Genomic DNA, 25,937 nt, shown 5'->3' on the forward strand with positions numbered 1-25,937 from the left:
GGGACCCTATGGGATGCCGGAATTCGAACCACTATCCTTCAGCATGCAAGGCAAATGCTCTACACCTCCATGCTATCTCTCTGGCCCCTATGCTTTAGTTTTGTTCTTTTTGGGGTTGGGGGGGATGGGGGGAAGCTTCTGGCTGTTTCAGGGCACACTCGTTTCAGCATTCAGGGACTTTGACAGTGCTCAGGGCATTGAATTGGGATTGTTTCTCTGTAAAGTGCCTTGTACCATCTCTCCAGTTCCTGAGGGGTTTTGTGTGAGGACCACACTAAGCAGTGCTAAAGGTTTACACTCTTGGCAGGGCTTGGGGTATATACTCCGAGCATATACTCCTATGTGATGCCCGCATCAAAACCAGGTCAGATCTATCCAAAGCAATCACCCTCTCCGCTGCACTACTTGAGCCCCTGATTAGTTTTCCCCAGCGGACAGACAAAACCATAGACCCCTGGCTGTTTGAGTTCCCTGGCTGGACCAGGAGGTCAAACCAACAGTGCCAGGGTGCTGTGATGACACACGTCATGGATGGCACAGCACGAGGGTTGGCCCTGATGTTTCTCCTCCAGTGAACCCAAACTATCCAGGGGTGACAGCTGGTCTCAACACAGCTGCTCCCCCCACTTCTTTTCATCTGCTCCAGGGCTGCCAGAGATGGGGCTCAATGCAAGACAGCCTGGGGAGGGGGGATTTAAAGTGGGATCTCCTGATCCCTGGCCTCAGCCATTTCCCCCCCCCAAATCCTCACCCCGCCCAGGCTCCCTCTAACCAAACTCGAAAGAAAACCCTAGAAATCCCCTCCCCAGGGGCTAGAAGATAAAGGTGGACAGAGAAAGGTCTGTGGACAGAGAAAGGCCTGCAACAACCCCCCCGGCCTCAATCTCCCGCACCCTCCTGAACAAGTCCCTGGCAATTCTTCAAAGTGCCCCCTCTGTTGTGTCCACGTTCCTCCAGCTGGGGGCCTCTGTGGTCACTGGTGGAGATAGGCATCTAGCCAGAGCTGTCCCGACTCCTTCAGTGAGCTGTGGGCGAGAGGTGACAGGCAGTTGGGGGTGCAGAGTCCATGAGCCCAAGCACCCGCTTACCCCCCCAAGGCAGCAGCGGCCAAGAAAGCGCTGAAACCTCAATGCTGCCATCATGATCATAGGGGGCCCCTGCAATTGCCGGGCTCACAGCCAGGCAGACAGCTGAGATAGACACCCCACCCTGTGTGTCCCCTTCCACCCTCCGGGCTCCTGAACTCACTACACGATGTCAGCGAAGGCTGTGAACAGGGGCTTGGACATGTATGGGACGCCATGCTTGGCACACAGTGACTGGACCAGCGGGGCCACTTTGTGGTAATTGTGTCGAGGCATCGTGGGGAAAAGGCTTGGGGGGAACAGGGGAGGACAGTCCGTCAGTGACTTGTACTCATCACCCCAGACTTTCCCCAAGACCCCACCGCCACCGCCGCCACCCTGGGTCCCTTCCTCACTGGTGCTCGATCTGAAAGTTGAGGTGTCCGGTGAACCAGTCGTTGAAGAAGGATTTATGGACATTGCACGTGGCCTGGAGCTGAGAAAGACAGGTAGGGAAAGGAGAGCGTGTAAGCTGATGTGGGCACCCCCCTGCCGCCCGGAAAGCCTCTTCAAGTGAGGTGGTCGGTTGGTCCCCCAAGCCTGCCAGGAGCGATTTCTGAGCATAGAGCCAGGAGTAACCCCTGAGCGCTGCCGGGTGTGACCCAAAAACCAAAAACCAAAACCAAAAACAAGTGGGGTGTTTGTGTGTGTGACAGGCCATCCCCTCCCCACAGGGGTTAGCTTTGAGTTGATGCAACAGCGCAGTTTGAGCACTTGATTCGGGGGGTCACTTTCTGGGGCCCTCACCTGTTGTCATATAGCTGTAAAATTCCTTTTTGTTTTTTGGGCCACACCCGGCAGTGCTCAGGGGTCACTCCTGGCTGTCTGCTCAGAAATAGCTCCTGGCAGGCACGGGGGACCATATGGGACACCGGGATTCAAACCAACCACCTTTGGTCCTGGATCGGATGCTTGCAAGGCAAACGCCGCTGTGCTATCTCTCCGGGCCCTAAAAACAGGTTTCTTAAGCCCCAAAACAACAACAACAAAAAAAGTGGGAGGAAAGCAACGAAGGGTAGAAGCTTGACTGGCTAAATGAGATTCAAGAGGCTGCTCAACTCCCCTGGCCAAAATGTATTTTCTCCTGTGATGCCCCCTGATTTCTTGGCAATGCCCTTGCTGCCGACCCATGTATTCCAGGGTTGGCACGAACATGGTGAATACTGAGAACTGCAAACTGCAATCAGTAGCCCCCTGAAGCCTCATCCCTCCATTCTTCCTAGGTAACTTGACCTTACCTGCAAGACCCCGCCCATTTCCTGGGAGGGGTCTTGGAAAAGGTAGATAAGGTTTTGGCCAGAGGGGATTAGGGCTCTTTTGGTCTTTTGCCAGTTTGGAGGTCAAAGAGAAGATGGCTGAAAGGAGTTAAGATGCAGGGCTAGGGCCCGGAGAGATAGCACAGCGGCGTTTGCCTTGCAAGCAGCCGATCCAGAACCAAAGGTGGTTGGTTCGAATCCCGGTGTCCCATATGGTCCCCCGTGCCTGCCAGGAGCTATTTCTGAGCAGACAGCCAGGAGTGACTCCTGAGCACCGCCGGATGTGGCCCAAAAACCAAAAAAAAAAAAAAAAAAAAAGATGCAGGGCTAGCTAAGAATGGCTGTGCTTGAAAGGTTATGATATAGGCCACACACATGTGGTGAATAGGGCATGAATAAAGTTGATGCTTCCTGATGCCTGTCTCTGGATGAATCTAATTCCGCCGTTCACCTAAACCTGGGACCCGCCAACTGAAAGGGGATTGCGGAGCCAGGTGGCCTGGGATGGCAGAGAAAGATCCCTCCATCCAGCTCCATTGCTAATTATTTAACACTACAGCCCCCCAGGAAACCAACCAACCTAGAAGTTCCCCACACTCACCTGTGTGGAAAGCCAGTCCTTGTTCTGGTCTCGGTCGATGTGCATGGGAATGTGGCTCATCTGCGACACCCACACGAACCAGTTACTCTCCAGAAACCTGGTACAGAGGGCATTTGTGTAACCAGGCTAAGTCTTCGGCCCTCACACAAGCAAGTCCTGCACCCCTGGAACCCGACCTTCATTTGCCCATTTCTGCTCCATCATGAACTCTTACCTGACTATGAAGTAGAGACCAACAACGCCCTTGAGGCCCAGCAAGGGCACGTAGGTGAAGTAAAGCCGCACGTAGAAGGTGGACATCCAGGCCAAATCCTGCGTGAAAAGCAGGGTTCAGACGCTCCTTGTAGGGGTACAGACATCCCCTGGGATCCAGGGCAGTGTATTTAATGTTAGGGGAGGGGCGCACCTGGCTGTCTCTGGTGCTCAGGGGATACTCCTGGTTCTGCACTCAGAAATTACTCCTGGGGGCCAGAACAGTAGCATGGTGGCAGGATGTTTGCTTTGCATGCATCCAACCCAGGATGAACCTAGGTTTGATCCCCGACAACCCAGATGGTTCCCCCCCCCCCCCAAGCCTGCCAGGAGCAATTTCTGAGTGTAGAGCCAGGATTAATTCCTGAACGGTGCTGGGTGTGGCCCAAAAACTAAATATATATAAAAAAAAAAATTACTCCTGGCAGGCTTGGGGTTAGGGGAACATATAGGATGCCAGGGGTTGAACCCTGGCATATAAGTAGTCAAATATAAGGCAAGCACTATGGCTCCATTCCCATCGTGCATTTAATTTTAAGTCCCTGCTGGTGGCTCCTCACTGCCAAGTTCTGCCGTTTTTAGGGCTGCATTCCCCTTCCCACGCTCGGCGCAACCCAGTCCTCCCTACCTCTCTCTCCTACAGGCGTCAAGGACCCCCCCACAGCTCCTTCCAGCCCTTCTAAATCCTTCCCCCCTTTATTATGCTGCCAGATGAAGCTGCCAAGGGCCAACTCTCAAGCTGGGCCAATGCCCAGGCCAAATGATGGTGCTGAAGCCGCCTCCTGCCAGACAGAGGTCTTGGGTTCTGCTTGCCCCAGTTCCCAGGGATTCTGCTGGGACATCCTCCTGCCTCGTTCCCATGGCCAGCTGGAAAATGGCCTTTGCAAAGCCCATTCTGGTGCCGCCCCACTGCCCTGAGTTGTCAGGCCCCCTCCGCAGGCCTAGAAGCTTGCAAGTCAGTGCTCTTCTGGTTCCAACTTCTGGGTCAAAAGTTTCCAGAGTGTGGGCCGGGCCATCTCTTAGCTGTTCAGCACTGTTTTTCACTCAGTGCAAGACCCTCAGGAGAGCGGGCCAGAGATAGTACAGAGGTAGGATGTTTGCCTTGCATGCAGCGGACCCAGATTCGATTCCCAGCATTCCATATGGTCCCCCCAGGAGTGATTTCTGAGTGCAGATCCAGGAGTAACTCCTAAGCATAGCCCGGTGTGGCCCAAACACCTCCCCCCCCAAAAAATAAATAAAAATAAAGACCCTCAGGAGACAAGCAACTCTATGGGAAGGAGGGTTTGGATCTATTTAGGGGTTTTGCTCCAATCAGGGCTTTGGAGACCCCTCAGCACAGACCCTGCCACCCCAGGCTAGGAGACAGAATTGGGAGGGGCTCTGGGCAGATACTCACCACCCACTTCTTCCGCCGGAAAGCAAAGTAGATGATATACCACTGGAAGTAAAGCGGCAGCAAGGCAGGGGGCCCAACTAGGGGAGGGACACAGAGATGTGAGGGGCACCAGAGCTGCGGGGAGCATCCAACATGGGCACTGACCCCCTGGGGTACCCCCCTCACCAGCCAGAGGCAGGACCTCCCACCCACTGGCTCTGCTGAACTGGCAGTCACCTGCCCCCATTCCTGGGCACCTCACTGTGGGGAAGACACTGTGTGTGTAAGATACTGTGGGTGTGACATTGCGTAAGACTGTGTAAAATACTCTGTGAGATAGTGTGGATGTAAGATACTGTAGATACAGTGTGTGAAAAAGACAGAGAGGTTGTGAGGGAGAGATTATGTGTGTGAGAGAGTGAAAGAGAGAGAAAGAGAGAGAGAGAGAGAGAGAGAGAGAGAGAGAGAGAGAGAGAGAGAGAGAGAGAGAGAGAGAATCAGTCTAGCTATGAGCTGGAGCAATAGCACAGTGTTAGGGCGTTTGCCTTGCACGTGGCTGACCCAGGTTCAATCCCTGGCATCCTTTATGGTCCCCTGACCTGCCAGGAGTGATTTCTGGGTACAGCCAGGAATAACCACTGAGCACCACCGGGTATAGCATAAAAAAACAAACTCTGGCTATGTTGCTCCCTCAGGGGGCTGAGAGCTCACTTCTGGAACTAAGCAGGTCACCCCAACTCTCTTGGGGACTACGTGGGAGCAGGGACCTCCTTAAACCCGGGAGTCAAGCAAGTCCTTTTCCTGCAGGAAAAGTCCCTCTCTGCATAAAGCCCCTGATGTGCCCCACTGAGTCAAGGAGTCCCATATTCTCTCCACCTCTCCCCATTGCCGGTCTTCTGTGGAAATGGTTGCCGAGGCCGGATTGGGGAGTCGGATCCCCTCAGGGCCCTGCTGCAAAGGGAGGAAGGAGGGAGCTGAGGAAGACTCAATCCGGGCACCCCGGGTTGGGGTGGGCACCCCAGTGCCCTCCTCAAACTGTGTCCCACAGGATAACCCTGGGCCTACATCTGGCTCTGACAAGGGTGGAGTGAGGCTCGAGACTTTATCAAGAGGGACCCACCCGAGCACTAACTTTACAGTGCTGAGGGAGAGGGGGTGATGGAAGATCTTCCTGTCTCCCAACCCCTCATGACCTTTGCCCAAAGGTCAGGCTCAGGAGACCAGGCAGGAGGAAGATTTGGGGGTGGGGGCGCTTTCTCCGGCATTTACCTTAGTCACTCCCTGCCCTCAGACTCACTCAGGAAGAAGTATTTGTGCTGGTGGTTGTACGGCATATATTTCTTCTTCTGTTTCCCGAGCTGTGGAAAGCAAACGTGATCAGCACCCACACCAGCACCCCCGGGCCCAACACCCTCACTCGGAAGTTGAGGCCCACCAGAAGTTGCCCACATATTAGCTGACACCCCCCACACTTCCAGCCCTAGCTCTTATGGAGCTTATAACCCCTCTGCTGTCTCCTCTTTGGGTACTTTGGTTATTTGGAGGGATTGGGTTTCCTGGCAGGCTAGGGATACCATATGGGATCCCAGGAATAGAACCTGGGTCCATCCTGAATTGGCTGCGTGCAAGCCATATAAATGCCCTACTGCTGTGCTATGGCTCTGGACACTCCCCTTTTGGTACTAGAATCTCCAGAAACAGGCCCGGAGAGATAGCACAGCGGCGTTTGCCTTGCAAGCAGCCAATCCATGACCAAAGGTGGTTGGTTCGAATCCTGATGTCCCATATGGTCCCCCGTGCCTGCCAGGAGCTATTTCTGAGCAGACAGCCAGGAATAACCCCTGAGCATCGCCGGGTGTGGCCCAAAAACCAAAAAAAAAAAAAAAAAAAAAGAATCTCCAGAAACACCCACCTGTTTCCCCTCTCTTGAGCCCACATACCCTCTGTACCCAGCTTGTATCCCCACAAAATTGAACCAAATGCAGGCTGCCTGTTCCCAGCGCCCTAAAAAGGCAAAACATGTCTAATGTGCCCACAGCTCATGCTCTATCTTCCGAAGACACGATGGGGGAACCAAAAAGTGAAACAGGCAGTGGGGTCGTAAGAAAATTCTTTCCCACTCTGACACCCCCCGGAATTTCTGCCCCAGACTCTGTGCTCTGCTAACAAATAACCACCATAGGGACTGGAGCCATAGCAGAGTAGAGAGGGTGTTTGCTTTGCATGCAGCCAACACAAGTTCGATCCCCCAGAATTCCATGGAGTCCCCCAAGCCTGCCAGGAGAAACCGAATATTACCAGGTGTCCAAAAAAGAAAACAGAAAACTAGGTGGGGATGGAGAGATAGCACAGTGGTAGGGCATTTGCCTTGCAAGTAGCTGATCCAGGATGAACGGTGGTTGGAATCCCGGCATCCCATATGGTCCCCTGTGCCTGCCAAGAGCGATTTCTTTTCTTTTCTTTTTTTTTTTTTTTGGGCGGGGGGGGGGGGGTTTATACCCGCAGCTCTCAGGGGTTACTCCTGGCTCTACACTCAGAAATCGTTCCTGGCAGGCTCAGGGGACCATATGGGATGCCAGGATTTGAACCACTGTCCGCCCCAAAAAGTTTTCTTTACTATCAAAGAACATGGTTGGGGGCTGAAGCAATAGTATAGCGGGAAGGGTGCTTGTAGCCACCAAGCCAGACAGACTGGGGTTCCATCTCAGGCATCCCATATGGTCCCCTGAGCACTGCCAGGAGTGATTTCTGAACGCAAGGCCAGGAATATACTCCTGTGCACTATAGAGTGTGGGTTCCCCACTTCCCCCCAAAATGTAGCCAGCCACCCAAAGACTTCTTTTGCTTCCTTCAACTCACATCATGATAACCTCCTTCATTTGGAATTTTGCTCACCATGGCAGACGCCACCTCACACCTCACATGGGGCACCCAGGAGGAAGTGAGGTGGGGATTGGCCAGTTGGGAAGAATTAACCCATGATAGAATATTCTGGGTCCCTCTAGGAGGGAACAAGCCTGACCTTGACAGGGAAGGCTGACACCGCAGGACTTGGAGCACTAGAGAGGAGAGTCCAACCAACACAGGGAAGGGGCGTTGTCCTAGCAGGGTGCTCGCCTTACATGAGACCAACCTGGGTCTGATCCCCGGCACCCCATATGGGCTCCTGAACACTACTAGAAGTGATTTTTTTTTGGGAGGGGCGGGGGGGTCACACCCGGCAGCGCTCAGAGGTTACTCCTTGCTCTATGCTCAGAAATCGCTCCTGGCAGGCTTGGGGGACTATAGGATGCTGGGATTCGAACCACCATCCTTCTGCATGCGAGGCAAACAACATTCTACCTCCATGCTATCTCTCTGGCCCTAGAAATGATTCTTGAGTGCAGAGTCAGGAGCAAGCCCTGAGCACCGCTGGATATAGGCCCCAAAATAAAACAAAACCAAACAAGAAGACCCCAAGGACAAGTGGGTATGTGGGGGGCCTCTCCCCACTGACGGCTCTCTGAGCATTCAACACATTGGCAGTCATTACCACTTCCTGTCACCTCATGAGTGGGCTAGGGGATTCCAGTCTAGGCAGCACCAACCAGTGGACACCTCCCCCTTGTCCCAGCCATCATCAGTAAATGGCTCCCCCAAAGCCCTCTAGCTACCACTCACCTCCACAGACAGGACCTTCCCCAAGGCAAAGAAGATGGGGTGCATGTTGAGGTCAGGGTCTTTGCGGAAGCAGTTGGGCTTGGCATGATGCTGGAAGTGCAGATGGTTCCACCAGCTGGTCGGGGCCCCCTAGGCCACAGCAAAAACATGCAGATGAAAGATGAGTGTGCCATGCATGCCCCTTCTCCCCAGCAGCCTTCCAGGACTGCACTTTCAGAGAAAACCCACCTTCCATCCCCAGGCAGCCACTAACCTTCAGGTGGCCCATAACAAAGTAATGGAGCACATGGTTCCAGGTTGACGTGCCGCAGACCGACAAGTGGCCAAAATCGTGCTGCAGCCAGCCGGCCTGAGTCTGCGGGGAGAGATCAGTGGTGGCCTGGGTTCTCCCACCTTTGCTGCTTCCCCCAGCATGGGCAAGTGTGTGTGTGTGTGTGTGTGTGTGTGTGTGTGTGTGTGTGTGTGTGTGTGTGTTGGGGAGTAGGGGGTGAGTTGGAGCAAATCCCTGTCTCCTTGCTGTTCCTCATTGTCCCAGAGCACAAGAGGAGATCAAGACTTGAGCAAGAAGGAAGTTCCCACCTTACTGAGACTTTGTGGGGAGAGTAACAGTGGAGGGAATGACACTGTGCTATGAGTTCTTGATACCTGTGGATATGATAGAACCTGAATTCTCCCATGCAGAAAGAAGACCCTGAACACCCCCATGCAGGAAGAAAGGGGGACCCCAAAACCTCACTGGATAAAGGGGGACCCTGAACCCCCATGCAATAAAAAAGGGGGACCCCAAAACCTCACACTGGACAAAGGGGGACCCTGAACCCCTATGCAAGAAGAAAGGGGGACCCCAATTCCCCACACTGGATAAAGGGGGACCCTGAACCCTCATGCAGGAACAAAGGGGACCCCAAAACCCCTCACTGGATAAAGAGGGACCTTGAACCCCATGCAGGAATGGAGAATCTGAACCCCCATAAGGGGGACCCTGAGCCCCACACGCAGGAAGCCCCTCCAAACCCCATACTGGACCCTGAACTCCCAGGCAGAAAGGGGCCTGGGTAAGGAGGGTAAGGAGACCCTAAACCCCACATGCAGGAAGAAATGAGTGCCCCAAAATCTCACACTAGGTAAAGGGGGACCCTGAACCCCCTCGCAGGAATGGGAGGACCTGAGAGGAGCAGCCACCGGCAAGGCCGAAAAGCAGTGACAGCCCCGCAGGACTCAAGCCCCAGCCCTGCCCTCCCGGGCCACCCTCTGCCCGCATCGGGCCCGCACCTGTACTGCACTCAGCAACAAGGCACAGAGCATGTAGGGCACGAAGGACGTTCCGAAGAGCCACAGCGTGAGCCATGCAGCCACGTCCAGCAGCACGATATGCAGCAGGTAGAGCATGAAGAAGCTGGGCTGGGTCTTCATGAGCCCCATCTTCTCCACGGCAGCTCGCAGCTCCCGGAACTCCAGCGTTAGGGCTTTCTGGGGAGGGAGGCAGGGAGGTTACTCTCCTCAGTCACTACCCTGCACTGCTGGCACTCAGGAAACCTATGTCCCTCCAAATCTGGGGGAAGCCACAGGTGGAAACGGCAGCAGCAGGAAGCGCTGTGGGGTCTGTGGACAGAGGTTCCACATGGGAACTTGCCCCTGGCCTGTAGCACAAGCTCCAGGAACGGCTGAGTGCTGGCAGGTGAAGAGTTGGGGGACATGGTGGTGTCCTAATTCTGCTCTCAGCCAGGACTTAGGTACTAGAGAGGGCATCTTACCCTTTTTTTTGGGTCACACCCAGCAGTACTCAGGGATTACTCCTGGCTCTGCGCTCAGAAATCACTCGTGACAGGCTCAGGAAACCAAATGGACTGCTGGAATTTTTCTTTTTTCTTTTTTTTTTTGGGGGGGGGGGTTGGGTCACACCTGGCAATGCTCAGGGGCTACTCCTGACAGGCAGGGGGACCATATGGGATGCTGGGATTTGAACCAATGACCTTCTGCATGAAAGGCAAACGCCTTACCTCCAAGCTATCTCTCTGCCCGGGGTGGCGAAATTCTAACCACCATCCATCCAGAGTTGGCCACATGTAAGGCAAACGCCCTTTTAGCCCTGTGCTATCTCTCCGAACCCACTTTTCCTTTGTTTTTGATTTTTGGGCCACCCCTGGTGATACCCATGGATTATTCCTGGCTCTGCTCTCAGCAATCACTCCTGGGCGGCTCAGGAGAATAAAACCCAGGTCAACAAAGTGTTTTTTTTTTGTTTTTGTTTGTTTGGTTTTTGGTTTTTGGGTCACACCCGGCAGGCTCAGGGGACCATATGGGATGACCGGATTCAAACCACAGTCCTTCTGCATGCAAGGCAAACTCACTACCTCCATGCTATCTCTTCGGCCCCAGGTGAACAATGTGTAAAGCAAATGTCTTACCTGCTATATACTCTGAAATTGCTCCTGGCTTGGGGGACCATATGGGACACCAGGGGATCAAACTGCGGCCTGACCTAGATTAGTGCTTGCAAGGCAAACACCCTACCATTTGCGCCACCGCTCCAGCCCTAGCAACTCACATTTTTTTTTTTGCTTTTATTTATTTTTTTTTATTTAAATACCTTGATTATATACATGATTGTGTTTGGGTTTCAGTCATGTAAAGAACACCACCCATCCATCACCAGTGCAACATTTCTATCACCAATGTCCCAAGTCTCCCTCCTCCCCACCCAACCCCCGCCTGTACTCTAAACAGACTCCATTTCCCTCATACATTCTCATTATTAGGACAGTTCAAAATGTAGTTATTTCTCTAACTAAACTCATCACTCCTTGTGGTGAGCTTCCTGAGGTGAGCTGGAACTTCCAGCTCTTTTCACTTTTGTGTCTGAAAATTATTATTGCAAGAATGTCTTTCATTTTTCTTAAAACCCATAGATGAGTGAGACCATTCTGCGTTTCTCTCTCTCTCTCTCTCTCTCTCTCTCTCTCTCTCTCTCTCTCTCTGACTTATTTCACTCAGCATAATAGATTCCGTGTACATCCATGTATAGGAAAATTTCATGACTTCATCTCCACTGCTGGTGGGAATGCCGTCTAGTTCAACCTTTATGGAAAGTGATATGGAGATTACTCCAAAAACTGGAAATCGAGCTCCCATACGATCCAGCTATACCACTCCTAGGAATATATCCTAGGAACACAAAAATACAATACAAAAGCCCCTTCCTTACACCTATATTCATTGCTGCACTATTTACCATAGCAAGACTATGGAAACAACCAAGATGCCCTTCAACAGACGAATGGCTAAAGAAACTGTGGTACATATACACAACGGAATATTATGCAACTCACATTCTTGTTGGGCTCAAAGCTGGGTTGATCTGGGGCCAGCTCTCCGATCAGCAGGGATTTCATGTACTTCCGCACCAGGCCCTGATTGATGTGGAAGGCCATAAAGGCATCCTGCAGAGTGGAGAGAAAAGAGGCAGCATAAGTTCCCTGGGTCAAGGTGTACTTGGCTTTGCCCAAACACCCCATGCTCGATCTGGCCAGCTGCCATTCCAGGCTGCTCCAGCCTTTCCCAGTTTCCTGGCGCTCAGGATTGCCCAGCAGCTATGTTATTATATGAAGAACTGAAGGGCCCATGATGGGAACCACAGAAATCTAAGTCAGTTCGGCACAGGAATGCAGTTAAATCTGACCAACGGCCATAAAAGGGCTTGGTGGGGCAAGGTGGTTTCTTGGCATTTCTTTGTACCTCCCCTTTTTTGGAGGGCCATACCGAGCAATGCTTAGGGGTTACCCAAGGCTCTATACTCCGGAATCACTCCTGGCGGTGCTCAAGGGACCAGATAGGATGTCAAGGATCGGACCCGGAAGGCTATGTGTATGGCAAGGTGCCTCCTTCCTCTACCTTTTCTTTTTTTGGTGAGGTGACACCCCACAGTGCTTAGGGGTTTACTCCTGGCCCTGCGCTCAGAAATCGTTCCTGGCTGGCTCGGGGCACCATATGGAATGCCGGGGATCAAACCTAGGTCTGCATACAAAGCAAATGCCCTACCGCTGTGCTATCACTCTTGCCCTCCTCTACCTTTTTTTTTTTGCTTTTATTATTATTATTTTAAGTCCGAAGTCTATCAATATATTTGGAGGGAACTGGAAAGGTTATTGGGGGGGAGGAGAATTAACTTTCAGTTGCTGTTTCCTCTGAAAAAATATGATGGTAAAAGACTTCATGAATCCATGATTAAGTTCTTACTAAATTTTGGTCACCAACTTGAAAAGATAATCACATCATGCAAAGAGGTCTATACCAAAATCTTTAAAAACAAGTTGGGTTTCTTTTTTTTAATTAATTAATTAATTAATTAATTTGGTTTTTGTGTCACACCCGGTAGCACTCAGGGGTTACTCCTGGCTCTATGCTCAGAAATTGCTCCTGGCAGGCTTGGGGGACCATATGGGATGCCGGGATTTGAACCACCGTCCTTCTACGTGAAAGGCAATGCCTTACCTCAATGCTATCTCTCCTGCCCCTAATATATTTATTTAAGCACCATGATTACCAACACGTTTGTAGTTGGATTTCAGTCAAAAAAGTACACCCCCCCCTTCACCATTGCAACCTTCCCACCATCAATGCCCCCCATCTCCCTCCTTCCCCAACCCCTGCCTGTCTTCGAGACAGGCTTTCTACTTCTCCCACTCACTACCATTGTCGTGATAGTTGTTGGTGTAGTTATTTCTCTAAATGCACTCACCACTCTTTGTGGGTTTTTGTTTTGGTTTTGGTTTTGGTTTTTTGGGCCACACCCGTTTGATGCTCAGGGGTTAGTGCTGGCTAAGCGCTCAGAAATTGCCCCTGGCTTGGGGGTGTTGTGTATGTAAATATTTTAGGGGATTATTATGTTACTGACCCTACCCTGATCGGTGATTGTGCCCTACCCTAGGGTGTGACCTGGCATTCTGCCCCCACCCTAGGGTGGTACCTGATTCTGCTTCCACCATTGGGTGATTCTGGGGGATAAAAACAAGGGTCTGTGGGAAGCGAGAGGCTTTTTTTTTTTTTTTTTTTTTTTTTTTTTTTTGGGCCACACCCGGTGACGCTCAGGTGTTACTCCTGGCTATGCGCTCAGAAGTCGCTCCTGGCTTGGGGGACCATATGGGACGCCGGGGATCGAACCGAGGTCCGTCCTAGGATAGCGCAGGCAAGGCAGGCACCTTACCGCTAGCGCCACCGCCCGGCCCCGCGAGAGGCTTTTTGCTAGAACTAAGGCTGAGACCTTGGACTTCAGTCTTGTCCACCAAATAAAGCTAATATTTCCACAAGCCTGACTGTCTGCGAACTGTTTACCCGCCGTTTCACCTCAGAACCGTCAGCTGGACGGGGTGGCAGATGCGTGCTTCGAGCTGAAGGGGAAAGACCTCATCCGCCATCCCTCCATCAGTCAACCTCTTCAGGGGCTGAATTGCAACGGGGGGGGGGGGGGGGGGGGGGAGACCATATGGGATGCCAGGGGATTGAACCTCGGTCCTTCCTTGGCTAGCTCTTGCAAGCCAGACACCTTACCTCTAGCACCTAGCACCACCTCGCCGGCCCCACCACTCTTTGTGGTAAGCTTCACATCATAGGCTGGTCCTTTCAAATCTCGTCTCTATTGTCTGAATATTATTACCATACCATCTTTTATTTTTCTTAAAATCCCACAGGCGAGTGAGATTATTTTGCGTCTATCTCTCTCTAACCCTCTGACTCATTTCACTCAGCATAAGAGTCCATGTCTGTCTATGTAGAGGAAAATGTCATGACTTCATCTCTCCTGATGGCTGCATAATATTCCATCGTGCGTATGTACCAGTCTCTTTAGCCACTATTGTCGTCTATTGTCATCTGGCATCTGTCATATTGGCATCTAGGTTGGTTCCAGATTCTGGCTATCGTGCAAAAAAATAAAAGAGCTGCACCTCTACCTTCTAGAGAGTCTTGAGCAATGCGCTTTTTCCCTCCAAAAAAATCTTTGCAACAAGGGAGACAAGACTCCAGCAAGAACAGAGGCTGAACTTTGCCCTTCTCTCCCAGAGGCAGTGCAGAAGAGAACTCACCAAGAACTGCCGGCCCCTACCCCGGGGCGATTCATCTCAAATAAAATAGGCGGGGTCAGCCCAGCAAAATTTCGAGGCCCCGGACAGGCCCCAAGCCTTGCTAGCAGGCGACAAGCAGCCGGGGCGGAGCCTGCAGCCGGGTGGCACCACATGTCCAGACCAATCGCGGGCCCCCTCCAAGGCCGCCCCGGCCCCCCAACGCGTCCAGCTGGGGAAACCCTGGCCAGCGGGCCTGCTGGTGCGCGCAGGCGCCGGGCTCAGCCTCCGGGCTTCCGGGGGGGGGGGGGTGGCCTTAGGGCTCCGGCTGCCAGTGGCCGCGAGTGAACCCCAAGTCTGGGGTGACTGCCCGCTGGGAAGCATCTAAACGCGGCTGCAACGGGACAGAACCCTGTGGTCTTGGTGGCACATTCAGGAGTGATGATGGCAGGGAGTGGGCACCCCATGGTCACACCCCTGTCCCTGGAGGGGGGGAAGCTGGGTTGAATTGTGGGGGGACTGGAAGGGATGCAGAATATGGTGAGGGGGGGAGATGCTCCAGCCTTTGGGTCCCCAGAGAAGGTGGTGGCCCCCCAGTTCTGCACCCAAATCTGCCCCTCCAAAAGCCAGTTATGCAGAGAAGGGTGCAAGCTAGGCCGGGTGTGTGTGTCTGTATGTGTGTGTCTGTGTGTGTGTGTCTGTGTGTGAGAAGGGTGCAAGCTGTGTGTGTGTGTGTGTTTCTCTGTGTGTGAGAAGGGGGCAAGCTAGGCTGGGTGTGTGTGTGTGTGTCTGTCTGTCTGTCTGTCTGTGTGTGAGAAGGGTGCAAGCTAGGCCGGGTGTGTGTGTGTCTGTGTGTCTGTGTGTGAGAAGGGTGCAAGCTAGGCCGGGTGTGTGTGTATCTGTGTGTGTGTGTCTGTGTGTGTGTCTGTGTGTGTCTCTGTGTGTGTGTGTAACTGACCCGACAGAAAGGCCTCCCCACTTCATGCAAATAATAGAGGGGGCATTCGAGGCTGGATTTGGGAAGTGCATCTGACCCCCCCCCCCAAATAAAGTGGCTTGAAGGGAAGGAAAAAAAAGGAAGCAGCCTCCTCGCTTTCTGCAAAAAAAATAAAAATAAAATGTGCTGAGTTCTCTCGGCTGCAACAGGCCTTCAGCGCTTCTAAGCATCCCTCTGCACCCCCCCCCCCAAAGCCCTAGTGGATCGCCAATCACGCGTATAACGGGCCCCCCAAGTGGAGGGCAACGCCTGAGACCCCCCAAAAAACGGTTTCCTCTATCCGATCTCGATTTACCCCCCCCCACACACACACACAGTCCAGGCCCACCTCTATCTAGGCCCTGCACCCCTGGCCGGAGGAGGAGAGCGCTCTGCACAGGCCCGGCCCTTTGTTCCAGCCAGCGTGCCCGGGGGCACCCCGACACCCCGGGCTCCATGTTTCTGCCAGCGGGCTTCCTCCAGCCAGCCTGGGGATCGAGCTACAGGTCGATCGGCCTGGCCTGCCTGGGATCCGCCCAGCTCACCGTGGCATCCTGCCCCGCGTAGTGGCTGATGACGCGGGAGCCCCCCGGGTGGCGCCGCACGAAGTCGCTGATGTCGTAGACGCGGCGCTCCACCACCAGCCAGCGCTCCCGCTCGCGGCCCGAGCGCTGCGCCACCTCGTCCCAGGTGAAGTAGCGGGGCGCCGGCTCCCCGGCCGGGGCTTCGGGCGCCATCGGGGCGTGCACAAGGCGATGCGCGCTGCAGCGCTGCAAGCGGACAGAGCGCGCGCCGGGCTCCGGGAGCGCGGGCCCGGCTTTTCAGCCGTCGGGGCGCCGCTCGCGGGGCCGCCCCCCGGGAGCTGTCATTGGCCGAGCCGCGTGGCGCGACGCCGCCTCCCGCGCCACCCGCTCGCCCGCCCGACCGCTCGCCCACCCGCGCTCTCGCGGGCGCCTCCTCGCGGGCGCCCGCTGCGGGTGCGGCCTCTTGCACGCTCGCGAGCGCTGGATCGGGGCCCGGGGAGGAACTGGGGAGTGGGAGAAGGGGGAGCGTCAGGTCCTGGTTGTGGCTCCCCGGCTGTCTGTCTGTCTGTCTGTCTGTCTGTCTGTCTGTCTGTCTGTCTGTCTGTCTGTCTGTCCGTCCGTCCGTCTGTTTGTCTGTCCACACGCATACAGTCTCACGGGTGCTGGCTGGAAAAGTGGGGTGGCAGCTGTCTCCACATCTGACACTCTCTGTCTCTCTCTGTGTCTCTGTCTCTCTGTCTCTGTCTCTCTCACACACACACACACAGTCCCAGGGGTACTTACCAGGAAAGTGGAGTGGCAGCTGTCTCCATATCTGATGCTTTCGTGTCTGTCTGTCTGTCTGTCTGTCTGTCTATTTCTCTCTCTGCCTCTCTGTCTCTCTCTCTGTCTCTGTCTCTCTCTGTCTCTCTCTATCTCTCTGTCTCTCTGTCTCTCTGTCTTTCTCTCTGTCTCTCTCTGTCTCTCTGTCTCTGTGTCTCTTTCTCTGTCTCTCTCTCTGTCTCTCTGTCTCTGTCTCTGTCTCTCTCTCTCTCTCTGTCTCTCTCTCTCACAGAGCCCCAGGGGTGCTGGCCAGGAAAGTGGAGTGGTGGTTGGTTTTTTTTCATTTATCTTTAGATAGGGACACTCTCTGTCTCTGTCTCTGTCTCTCTCTCTGTCTCTCTCTCTCTTTCTCTCTCACAGAGCCCCAGGGGTGCTGGCCAGGAAAGTGGAGTGGTGGTTGATTTTTTCATTTGATTTTTAGATAGGGACACTCTCTGTCTCTGTCTCTGTCTCTCTGTCTCTCTCTGTCTCTCTGTCTCTGTCTCTGTCTCTCTCTCACACACATACACACACACACACACACACACACACACACACACACACACACAGCCCCAGGGCTGCTGGCCGGGAAAGTGGAGTGGTGGTTGGTTTTTTCATTTGATCTTTAGATAGGGACACTCTCTGTCTCTGTCTCTCTGTCTCTGTCTGTCTGTCTGTCTGTCTCTGTCTCTGTCTGTCTGTCTCTCTCTCTCTCTCTCTCTCTCTCACACACACACACACACACACAGTCCCAGAGGTGCTGACCCAGCTGCCTTTGCATCTGATCTTAGATGGGGACACTCTGTGTCTCTGTCTCTCTGTGTGTGTCTCTCTCTCACACACATACAGTCCTGGGGGTGCTGGCCAGAAAAAGATAGGGTGGGAGGGTGGTTGTCTCTGCATCTGATCTTTAGTAGACAGGGAAGCTCTCTGTCTCCCTCTCACTGTGTCTGCCTGCCAGTCTGTCTATCTCATACATGTCTTACATAGGGCCCCAAGGGATGCTAACCAAAAAAGGATGGGGTGTGGGTGGAGTGTGGGGTGGTTGTTGTCACAGCTTACTTTAGACAGGGTCAGGAAAATATTCTTTCTTTCTCTCTCTCTCTCTTACACACAGTCCCTGGGGGTGCTGGCCTTGTTGCAATCATCTTATGAGTAGTAGCCAGAATGAGCTGTTTGGGATGGGAAGTGTTGGTGCTAGTAGCACTAATCTCTGCACCCTCTGATAATAAAAATCCCCTACAAATGTTGTAACTCTGCTTATATTTATTGATTTGTTTTCGTGTTCTAATTGCTTTTTTGGGGGGGTCACACCCGGCAACTCTCAGGGGTTACTTCTGGCTCTGTGCTCAGAAATAACCCCCAGCAGGCTCGGGGGACCATTTGGGATGTCGGGATTCAAACCACGGTTCTTCTGCATGCAAGGCAAACGCCTTACCGCTGTGCTATCTCTCCGGCCCCATTCTAATTGCTTTTATCCTTTAATATTTTGGTTTTTGGGTCACACCCAGTGGCACTCAGGGGTTACTCCTGGCTCTGTGCTCAGAAATCACTGCTGGCAGACTCGGGGGACCATCTGGGATGCTGGGAATTGAACTTGGATCCATTCGGGTCAGCCGTGTGCAAGGCAAATGCCCTACCTCTGTGCTATTGCTCTGGTCCCCATCTCCATTGCTCTTAAGTAGAGCGAACCCCTTAGAGAAGTGGAGCAGCTTCCCCTGATTCCCCTGACTTCTATGAGGCCCATGTGGAACATTTTGGTCTTCAAGCTGAGGTGTCTCTCTGCATCCTAGAGAAACAAGGGATTTGGGGTGTGGTCTGGGTTCCATCCCCGGCATCCCACATGGTTTCCCGAGCACTGCCTGGAGTGATCCTGAGTGCAGTGCCAGGAGTAACCCCTAAGTATCATTGAATGTGACTCCAAAACTAAAAAATAAACACAATACAACAAACCATGGGAATGGGCAGAACCTTTCAAATAGAAAATAACCCAGGCCCCGGAGGAGACAACAACAGACCAGAAGCTGTTGAAGAGAATTGCAATTGAAGAGAATTGAAGAGAACCAAAATACTCCAACTAAACCTTTTTTTTTTTGACATTTGCTTGTTCAACAAATTCATTATAAAGCTCTGACTTCAGTGCTTGAAACCATTGATGGTATTTTTCAAACAGTAGCTCTGTCCATTCTCACATCATGCTTAGGAGGCTGGAGCTTTTTTTGACTTCACTTTCAGGTGGAGGAGCAGCTTTCAAAAGACTTAAAGCCTTTTGTCAGACAGCTGGAAGGACCGGAAGCACATTCTGTCAGACATTTTGTCAGACAGCTGGAAGGACCAGAGGCAGAGAGTGAATAGTAAACTTGTGACCAAAAGCATAAAACCATCTCATCCTCTGGGCTAGGGTGAGAAACAGCCTTAGAAATCGATAGCACAGCAGGAGGGTGTTTACTTTGCACCTGGCTGACCTAGGACGTACCCAGGTTCAATCCCCTGCACATCCCATATGGTCCCCCGAGCCTACCAGGAGTGATTTCTGAGTACAGAGCCAGTAGTAACCCCTGAGTGCCACTGAGTGTGGCCCAAAACAACTCCCCCCAAAAATCTGGAGAGAGAGAACCAAATCTTTTTATAATATCACCATCATCATCATCATCATCATCAATTTTGCCCAGTTGGCAATGGATAGAAATAATGGCCATAAAATGGTTTGTTCCTCAGAGCATAGAACTTTGCTCTTGGGAACATGGGAAGCAGATGGATAGTGCCAAGATTTTGGTCCTTCCCATTTTGCCATACCTGGCGATGCTCAGGGATTACTCCTGATTCTGTACTCAAAGACCACTCCTGGCGGAACTCAACGTATCACATCCAGTGCCAGGGATCAAACCAGGGTTAGCTGTGTACAAGACACATGCCTTAACCCTTGTGGTCTCTCTCCAGGATCTGGGCCAAATATGTATAGCAAATTGAATAAATTGGCAAGCCTAGAAGTAAGTGTCAGGCTGATAACTGAAGAAAACGGTCAGGCCTGGGAGATCCAGAGTGTAGAGTGATACCAGATAAGCAGGAGAAGGAACAGGCTGGGAGGGCTCTGTAGTGGGAGAGAAAGTTCCTGAACATGAGGGTTGCACCAGCGGAAGTTACCAGAAGAGTCTATGGGTGCAAAGACCTGGAGAAAATAACTTGTGGTTGGTGTTTCATAATTTAACACCCTGATGTTGTCCTTTTTAATTTGTAAATTGCTTAATCTCATTAAACAAGAGAAACCCCCCTCACCCTGATTCAACTTCTTCTCTGGAATGGTGCTGTAGGAAAAATAGTTGGGTGGCTTTTTTAAAAAATTAATTTAGGGGCCGAAGAGATAGCATGGAGGTAGGGCGTGCAAATCCCAGCATCCCATATAGTCCCCCCCAGCCTGCCAAGAGCAATTTCTGAGCATAGAGCCAGGAGTAACCCCTGAGTGCTGCTGGGTGTGACCCCCCAAAAAATAATTTACTTATTTATTTTGGGTTATTGTTGAGGGGAGTTATACCTGCGGTGTTCAGGGTTTACTCTGTGCTCAGAGTGCTGGGGAACTTATACGTTGCTGGGGATCAAATCCAGGTCAGCTCCTTGCAAAGCAAGTGCCTTCCTTTCTTTAATATGTCTTTGGGGGGCTGAAGTGGTAGCACTGAGGTAGGGCATTTGCCTTGCATGCAACTGACCCTGGATGGATATGGGGTTGATCCTTGGCATCTTATATGGACCCCCAAACCAGGAGTGATTTATTTCTGAGTGCAGAGCCAGGAGTAACCTCTGAGCTCTGCCAGGTGTGACCCCAAAACAAATATATATAATTATACATAAAGATATTATATATCTTTGCCCTTATATATCTTTGGCCTCTTTGGTGACATTTCAGAATCTTTTTTTTTTTTTTTTTTTTTTTTTGTTTTTGGTTTTTGGGCCACACCCGTTTGACGCTCAGGGGTTACTCCTGGCTATGCACTCAGAAATTGCCTCTGGCTTGGGGGAACCATATGGGACGCCGGGGGATCGAACCGCGGTCCGTTCCTTGACTAGCGCTTGTAAGGCAGACACCTTACCTCTAGCGCCACCTTCCCGGCCTCCGACATTTCAGAATCTTGATGTGTTCCAGGTCTGGGCTGGCTTGGAGCTCAGTGGAAGAACCTGTGTTTATGTGTGTGAAACTCAGGGTTCAATCCAAGTTTAGCAAATAAATAAATAAATAAATAATTCTGGTAATATCCCATGATTATATAGGGAGTCTCTCTCTTTTTTTTAGACCCACACCCAGTGGTGTTCGATGTTTACTCCTTGCAACTTTCGTGGGAGTCCCCCGACCAGCGGGGGTGTGGAAATGAAAGTTGCTAGTTATTAGTGGGTTCACTCGAGCAGAACCGACCTGTAAAGAAGAACTAGAGAAATTAGTAACAGAAGCCTTCAGGACAACACATGCTGTTCAAAAAGGGAAGTTTATTGTTGGGGGATCAGCTTTTAAGGGCTGAAACACGTCAAGGGTGTTACAAATTTTACACCAATCACAGTTACAAGCATTCATTAGCATAAACTGGGGCAGGTAGTAGGGAGGGGCAAAGAGGTAGACCTGAGCACGTTTTACTAAAAGGCATAAGATTCAAACAGAGTTCTTAATAATGTTTGCTAACACAAAGGCAAACTCTATATTTTTCTTTCTGGCTGGATATATTGGGCTGCTCTGAATTACTTTATTTTTGTCTATTTCCTTTGTTCTCAAGGCATGGGCCTTTTGGTCACGTGGGTGACCAGATTAGGAATTACTGAGGTGTCCTATGTCCCAGGTTTCATCAGCTAGGCTCCCCACAACTCCTCGCTCTGAACTATTCCTATTGTGTGCAGGGGGCCCTATGGGATGCCGGGGATTGAAGCTAAGTCAGCCAAGCATAAGGCTAATGCCCTACCTGCTGTATTATCTCTCCTGCCCCTCAGGAACTCTTATAAGCAAACAATTTAAGGACCGGAGCAATAGGATCCTCCTTGGTGTTTGTGTATATATGTATGTATGAGGCACACCTAATGGTGCTGAGGAGTTACTCCTGGCTCTGTACTCAAGAATTACTCTTGGTGGTTCTCAGGGGACCATAGGGGATGCCAAGGATCAAACTTGTGCAAGGCAAGCGCCCTCCACCTGTACTATCTCTCAAGCTTTTTACATCTCTCCAGCCTCTAGATCTTTTGCAAAGTCAACAAGTAAAACACAATAAAAATTTGCCCCTCTTCCCCATCCCTGCTGTTGTTACGGTTCAAGTTGACATCCACGTCGGTGCTGACAAAGACCACCTCCAATTATGCAAGATGCATAAAGGAATTTATTTGGTATACCGAGGTCCGAGCCTCGTCCAACTAGGGGAGTTTTGGCAAGGACCCCGAGTCAAATCTTCAAGCAGTTTATATAGAAACCACAAGCAGTAACAGTACAATCATTTCATTGTGTAGATGTCTTAATCACTGATTTTACTGGCTCAACTTTGGTTGTCTAGGGATACTCTGATTCAAACCCTGGAGGACAAGGAAGTCTTTGGTTGTCAGGGTAGGCTGTTTTGAGTGGCAGGACACACTTGACTCTGTGCTCAGAAATCACTCCTGGCATGCTGGGGGAACCTTATGGAACGCCAGCATTAGAACCTCTCTCCAGCCCTGTCAGGCAAGCCTTATCAGGCAGAGCGCATACCAAGCTCATTCAACTACTAGTTCCTGGGCCCGGAGAGATTGCACAGCGGCGTTTGCCTTGCTAGCAGCCAATCCAGGACCAAAGGTGGTTGGTTCGAATCTCGGTGTCCCATATGGTCCCCCGTGCCTGCTAGGAGCTATTTCTGAGCAGACAGCCAGGAGTAACCCCTGAGCACCACCGGGTGTGGCCCAAAAACCAAAACCAAAACAAAACAAAAAAACTACTAGTTACTTACATTGGAGGGCACCAACTTTGATTTTATTTCTGAGCAACTCTCTGCCATCACCTAGGAGTGGAAAAATAGGGGTACACTTTGCTAGGGTTAGGGCTGATCTTAGTCTAGATTTTCTTATCTTGTACTTACTGGAGGAATCTTAATTCTTACACTGTCTCTTACACTTCTCCTCAGGCTATTGAAGATAGAAACCATTTTTTTTTTCTTTTGGTTTTTGGGCCACACCCGGCATTGCTCAGGAGTTACTCCTTGCTGTCTGCTCAGAAATAGCTCCTGGCAGACACGGGGGACCATATGGGACACCGGGATTCGAACCAACCACCTTAGGTCCTGGATCGGCTGTTTGCAAGGCAAACGCCGCTGTGCTCTCTCCAGGCCCAGAAACCATTTTTCATTCCTTTTTTTTTTTTTTTTTTTTTTTGGTTTTTGGGTCACACCCAGCAGTGCTCAGGGGTTACTCCTGGCTCTATGATCAGAAATCGCTCTTGACAAGGTCAGGGGACCATATGGGATGACGAGATTTGAACCACCGACCTTTTGCATGCAAGGCAAACCCCTTACCTTCATGCTATCTCTCTGGCCCCTGAAACCATTTTCAAAGTCCCTGAAAGTAAGCAGTTGAGGGGCCCAGAGCAATTGTACAATGAAGAGGGCATTTACCTTGCACACAGAGGACCCGGCTTCTATACCCAGTATCCCCTATGATTCCTCAAGCCTGCCAGGACTGATCTCTGAGTGCAGAACCAGGAATAAGCCCTGCACACCAGCAGGTATAACCCAAAAACCAAGGAAAAAAATATAGTTAGACCAGGAGTAGTTTCTGAGTGCAGAATCAGGACAAACTCCTGAGCACTCCTGAGCATGCAAGAACCAAGAAAAAAAAATTTTTTTTTGTTTGTTTTTTTGGGTCACACCGGCAGAGCTCAAGGGTTACTCCTGGCTCTAGGCTCAGAAATCGCCCCTGGCAGGCACAGGGGGCCATATGGGATGCCAGGATGCGAACCACCATCCTTCTGCATGAAAGGCAAATGCCTTACCTCCATGCTATCTCTCCGGCCCCAAGAAAAAATAAATTTTAATAAAAGAGAGAAAGGGTTTACTGAAACCCTGAAGACCAGTATATGAAGTCCATCCTTTCCAGATAGTGCAACTGAGATGCAAAGAGCTAGAACACAAACAAACAAAAAAAAGAAAAAAAAAGGACCGGAGCGATAGCTCAGCAGTAGTGTATTTGCCTTGCATGTGGCTGATCCAAGACAGATCTTAGTTCAATCCCCAGCATCCCATATGCCCCCCACCAAGCCAGGAGTGATTTCTGAGCTCATAGCCAGGAGTAAACCCTGAGCATCACTGGGTGTGGCCCAAAGACGATGGTTCAAATTCTGGCATCTCATATGGTCCCCTGAGCCTGCCAGAGGCGATTTCTGAGTGTAGAGCCAGGAGTGGCCCCTGAGCGCTGACGGGTGGTGACCCCCCAAACAAAAAGAAAGAAAATCTGGACCAGAGAGATAGAACAGTGGGTAAGGCACATGTCTTGCATATAGCATGGCACCATGTATGGGTCTCTGAACTCCAATTGGAATAAACCCTGAGCACTGCTAGGTGTAGCCCAATGGCAACAACAACAACAAAAAAAGCATTTCTGGACCAGAAATATAGAGAATATCAGAGTTAAAGAACTTGCCTTCCGGGCCCGGAGAGATAGCATAGCGACGTTTGCCTTGCAAGCAGCCGATCCAGGACCAAAGGTGGTTGGTTCGAATCCCGGTGTCCCATATGGTCCCCCGTGCCTGTCAGGAGCTATTTCTGAGCAGACAGCCAGGAGTAACCCTGAGCACTGCCGGGTGTGACCCAAAAACCAAAAACAACAACAACAACAACAAAAACAAACAAACAAACAAACATAAATAAATAAATAAATAAATAAATAAATAAAGTAATTTTTTTTTTTTTTTTTTTTTTTTGGATTTTTTGGGTCACACCCGGCAGCGCTCAGGGGTTTTTCCTGGCTCCAGGCTCAGAAATTGCTCCTGGCAGGCACGGGGGACCATATGGGGCGCCGGGATTCGAACCGATGACCTCCTGCATGAAAGGCAAACGCCTTACCTCCATGCTATCTCTCCGGCCCCCAAATAAAGTAATTTTTAAAAAATCTAAAAAGAAGCAAAATAAAGAACTTTGGATCTGAGACTGTGCTGCCAGCTGCCAGTCTGGCTTCCAACCTTCAGGCACAAAACTGGTTTTTCCTCATCAAATCTTGACCAAGCCACTTCCAATTTATGTGCTCTCTTATCATAGCTTCAGGGTTCCAGGTCTAAGAAGGGAACCCAGGTATGATTCTCCTAGAATTCCAGGTTAGTGGATGAGTTCGGCTCCAGCACTTATACAAGGTAAGTCCAACAATGAGGAAAAGATAAGGCGATACAAATGTCAGCCAGAGGGGGACTAGTCATTTATGTCAGATAAACTCAAGCAAAAGCTGGAAGGACAGAGGGATTTTCATCAAAAGAAAAGGATTAGTTGAAGAAAGAATAAAAGATCAGCACTGTGGCCTGGAGGGATAGTACAGCCTGGTAGGTGTTGGCCTCCCACACGGTTGACCTGAGTTCCATCCCCAGCACCCCATATGGTCTCCTAAGCCTGGTATCAGAGCATGGAGCCAAGAATAATAGGCCCTCAGCACCACTAGGTTTGGCCCCCAAACCAAAAGCAAATTTATATTTGTGTGCTTCTGATAACAGTTTTAAAATAGCCAAAATTGATAGGAAAGACAAGTAAATAAATTCATATTGGTAGTTGGTGATTTTCTTTTTTCTTTTTATTCCTTTTTAAAATAATTTCTTTATTTAGGGGCCCAAGTGACAGCACAGTGGATAGGTAGTTTGCCTTGCAGGAAGCCAACCAGGGTTTGATCCCCAGTATCCCATATCTCATACAGTCCCCCTAGGGCCTGCCAGGTGTGATTTCTTTTTTTTTTTTTTTATTTGAACACCTTGATTACATACATGATTGTGTTTGGGTTTCAGTCATGTAAAGAACACCACCCATCACCAGTGCAACATTCCCATCACCAATGTCCCAAGTCTTCCTCCTCCCCACCCGACCCCCACCTGTACTCTAAACAGGCTCTCCATTTCCCTCATACATTCTCATTATTAGGACAGTTCAAAATGTAGTTATTTCTCTAACTAAACTCATCACTCTTTGTGGTGAGCTTCCTGAGGTGAGCTGGAACTTCCAGCTCTTTTCTCTTTTGTGTCTGAAAATTATTATTGCAAGAATGTCTTTCATTTTTCTTAAAACCCATAGATGAGTGAGACCATTCTGCGTTTCTCTCTCTCTCTCTCTCTCTCTCTCTCTCTCT

General features: G+C 51.0%; 1 protein-coding gene across 1 annotated transcript; it reads right to left on the minus strand.

The window, feature by feature from the left end:
• Positions 1 to 117: 117 nt before the first annotated feature.
• Positions 118 to 16,049, minus strand: FADS1 (fatty acid desaturase 1). The gene is made up of 12 exons (XM_049779688.1): positions 15,849 to 16,049; positions 11,601 to 11,711; positions 9,544 to 9,741; positions 8,525 to 8,626; positions 8,272 to 8,400; positions 5,909 to 5,969; positions 4,633 to 4,709; positions 3,196 to 3,293; positions 2,982 to 3,078; positions 1,481 to 1,560; positions 1,249 to 1,374; positions 118 to 1,025 (listed from the first exon to the last, which is right to left on the minus strand). Exons 1-12 carry the CDS (start codon positions 16,038 to 16,040, stop codon positions 974 to 976), a joined length of 1,323 nt encoding a protein of 440 aa, XP_049635645.1. The 5' UTR covers positions 16,041 to 16,049; the 3' UTR covers positions 118 to 973.
• Positions 16,050 to 25,937: the final 9,888 nt, after the last annotated feature.

The sequence above is a fragment of the Suncus etruscus genome, chromosome 9 (assembly GCF_024139225.1).
Source record: "Suncus etruscus isolate mSunEtr1 chromosome 9, mSunEtr1.pri.cur, whole genome shotgun sequence".
Classification (NCBI taxonomy): domain Eukaryota; kingdom Metazoa; phylum Chordata; class Mammalia; order Eulipotyphla; family Soricidae; genus Suncus; species Suncus etruscus.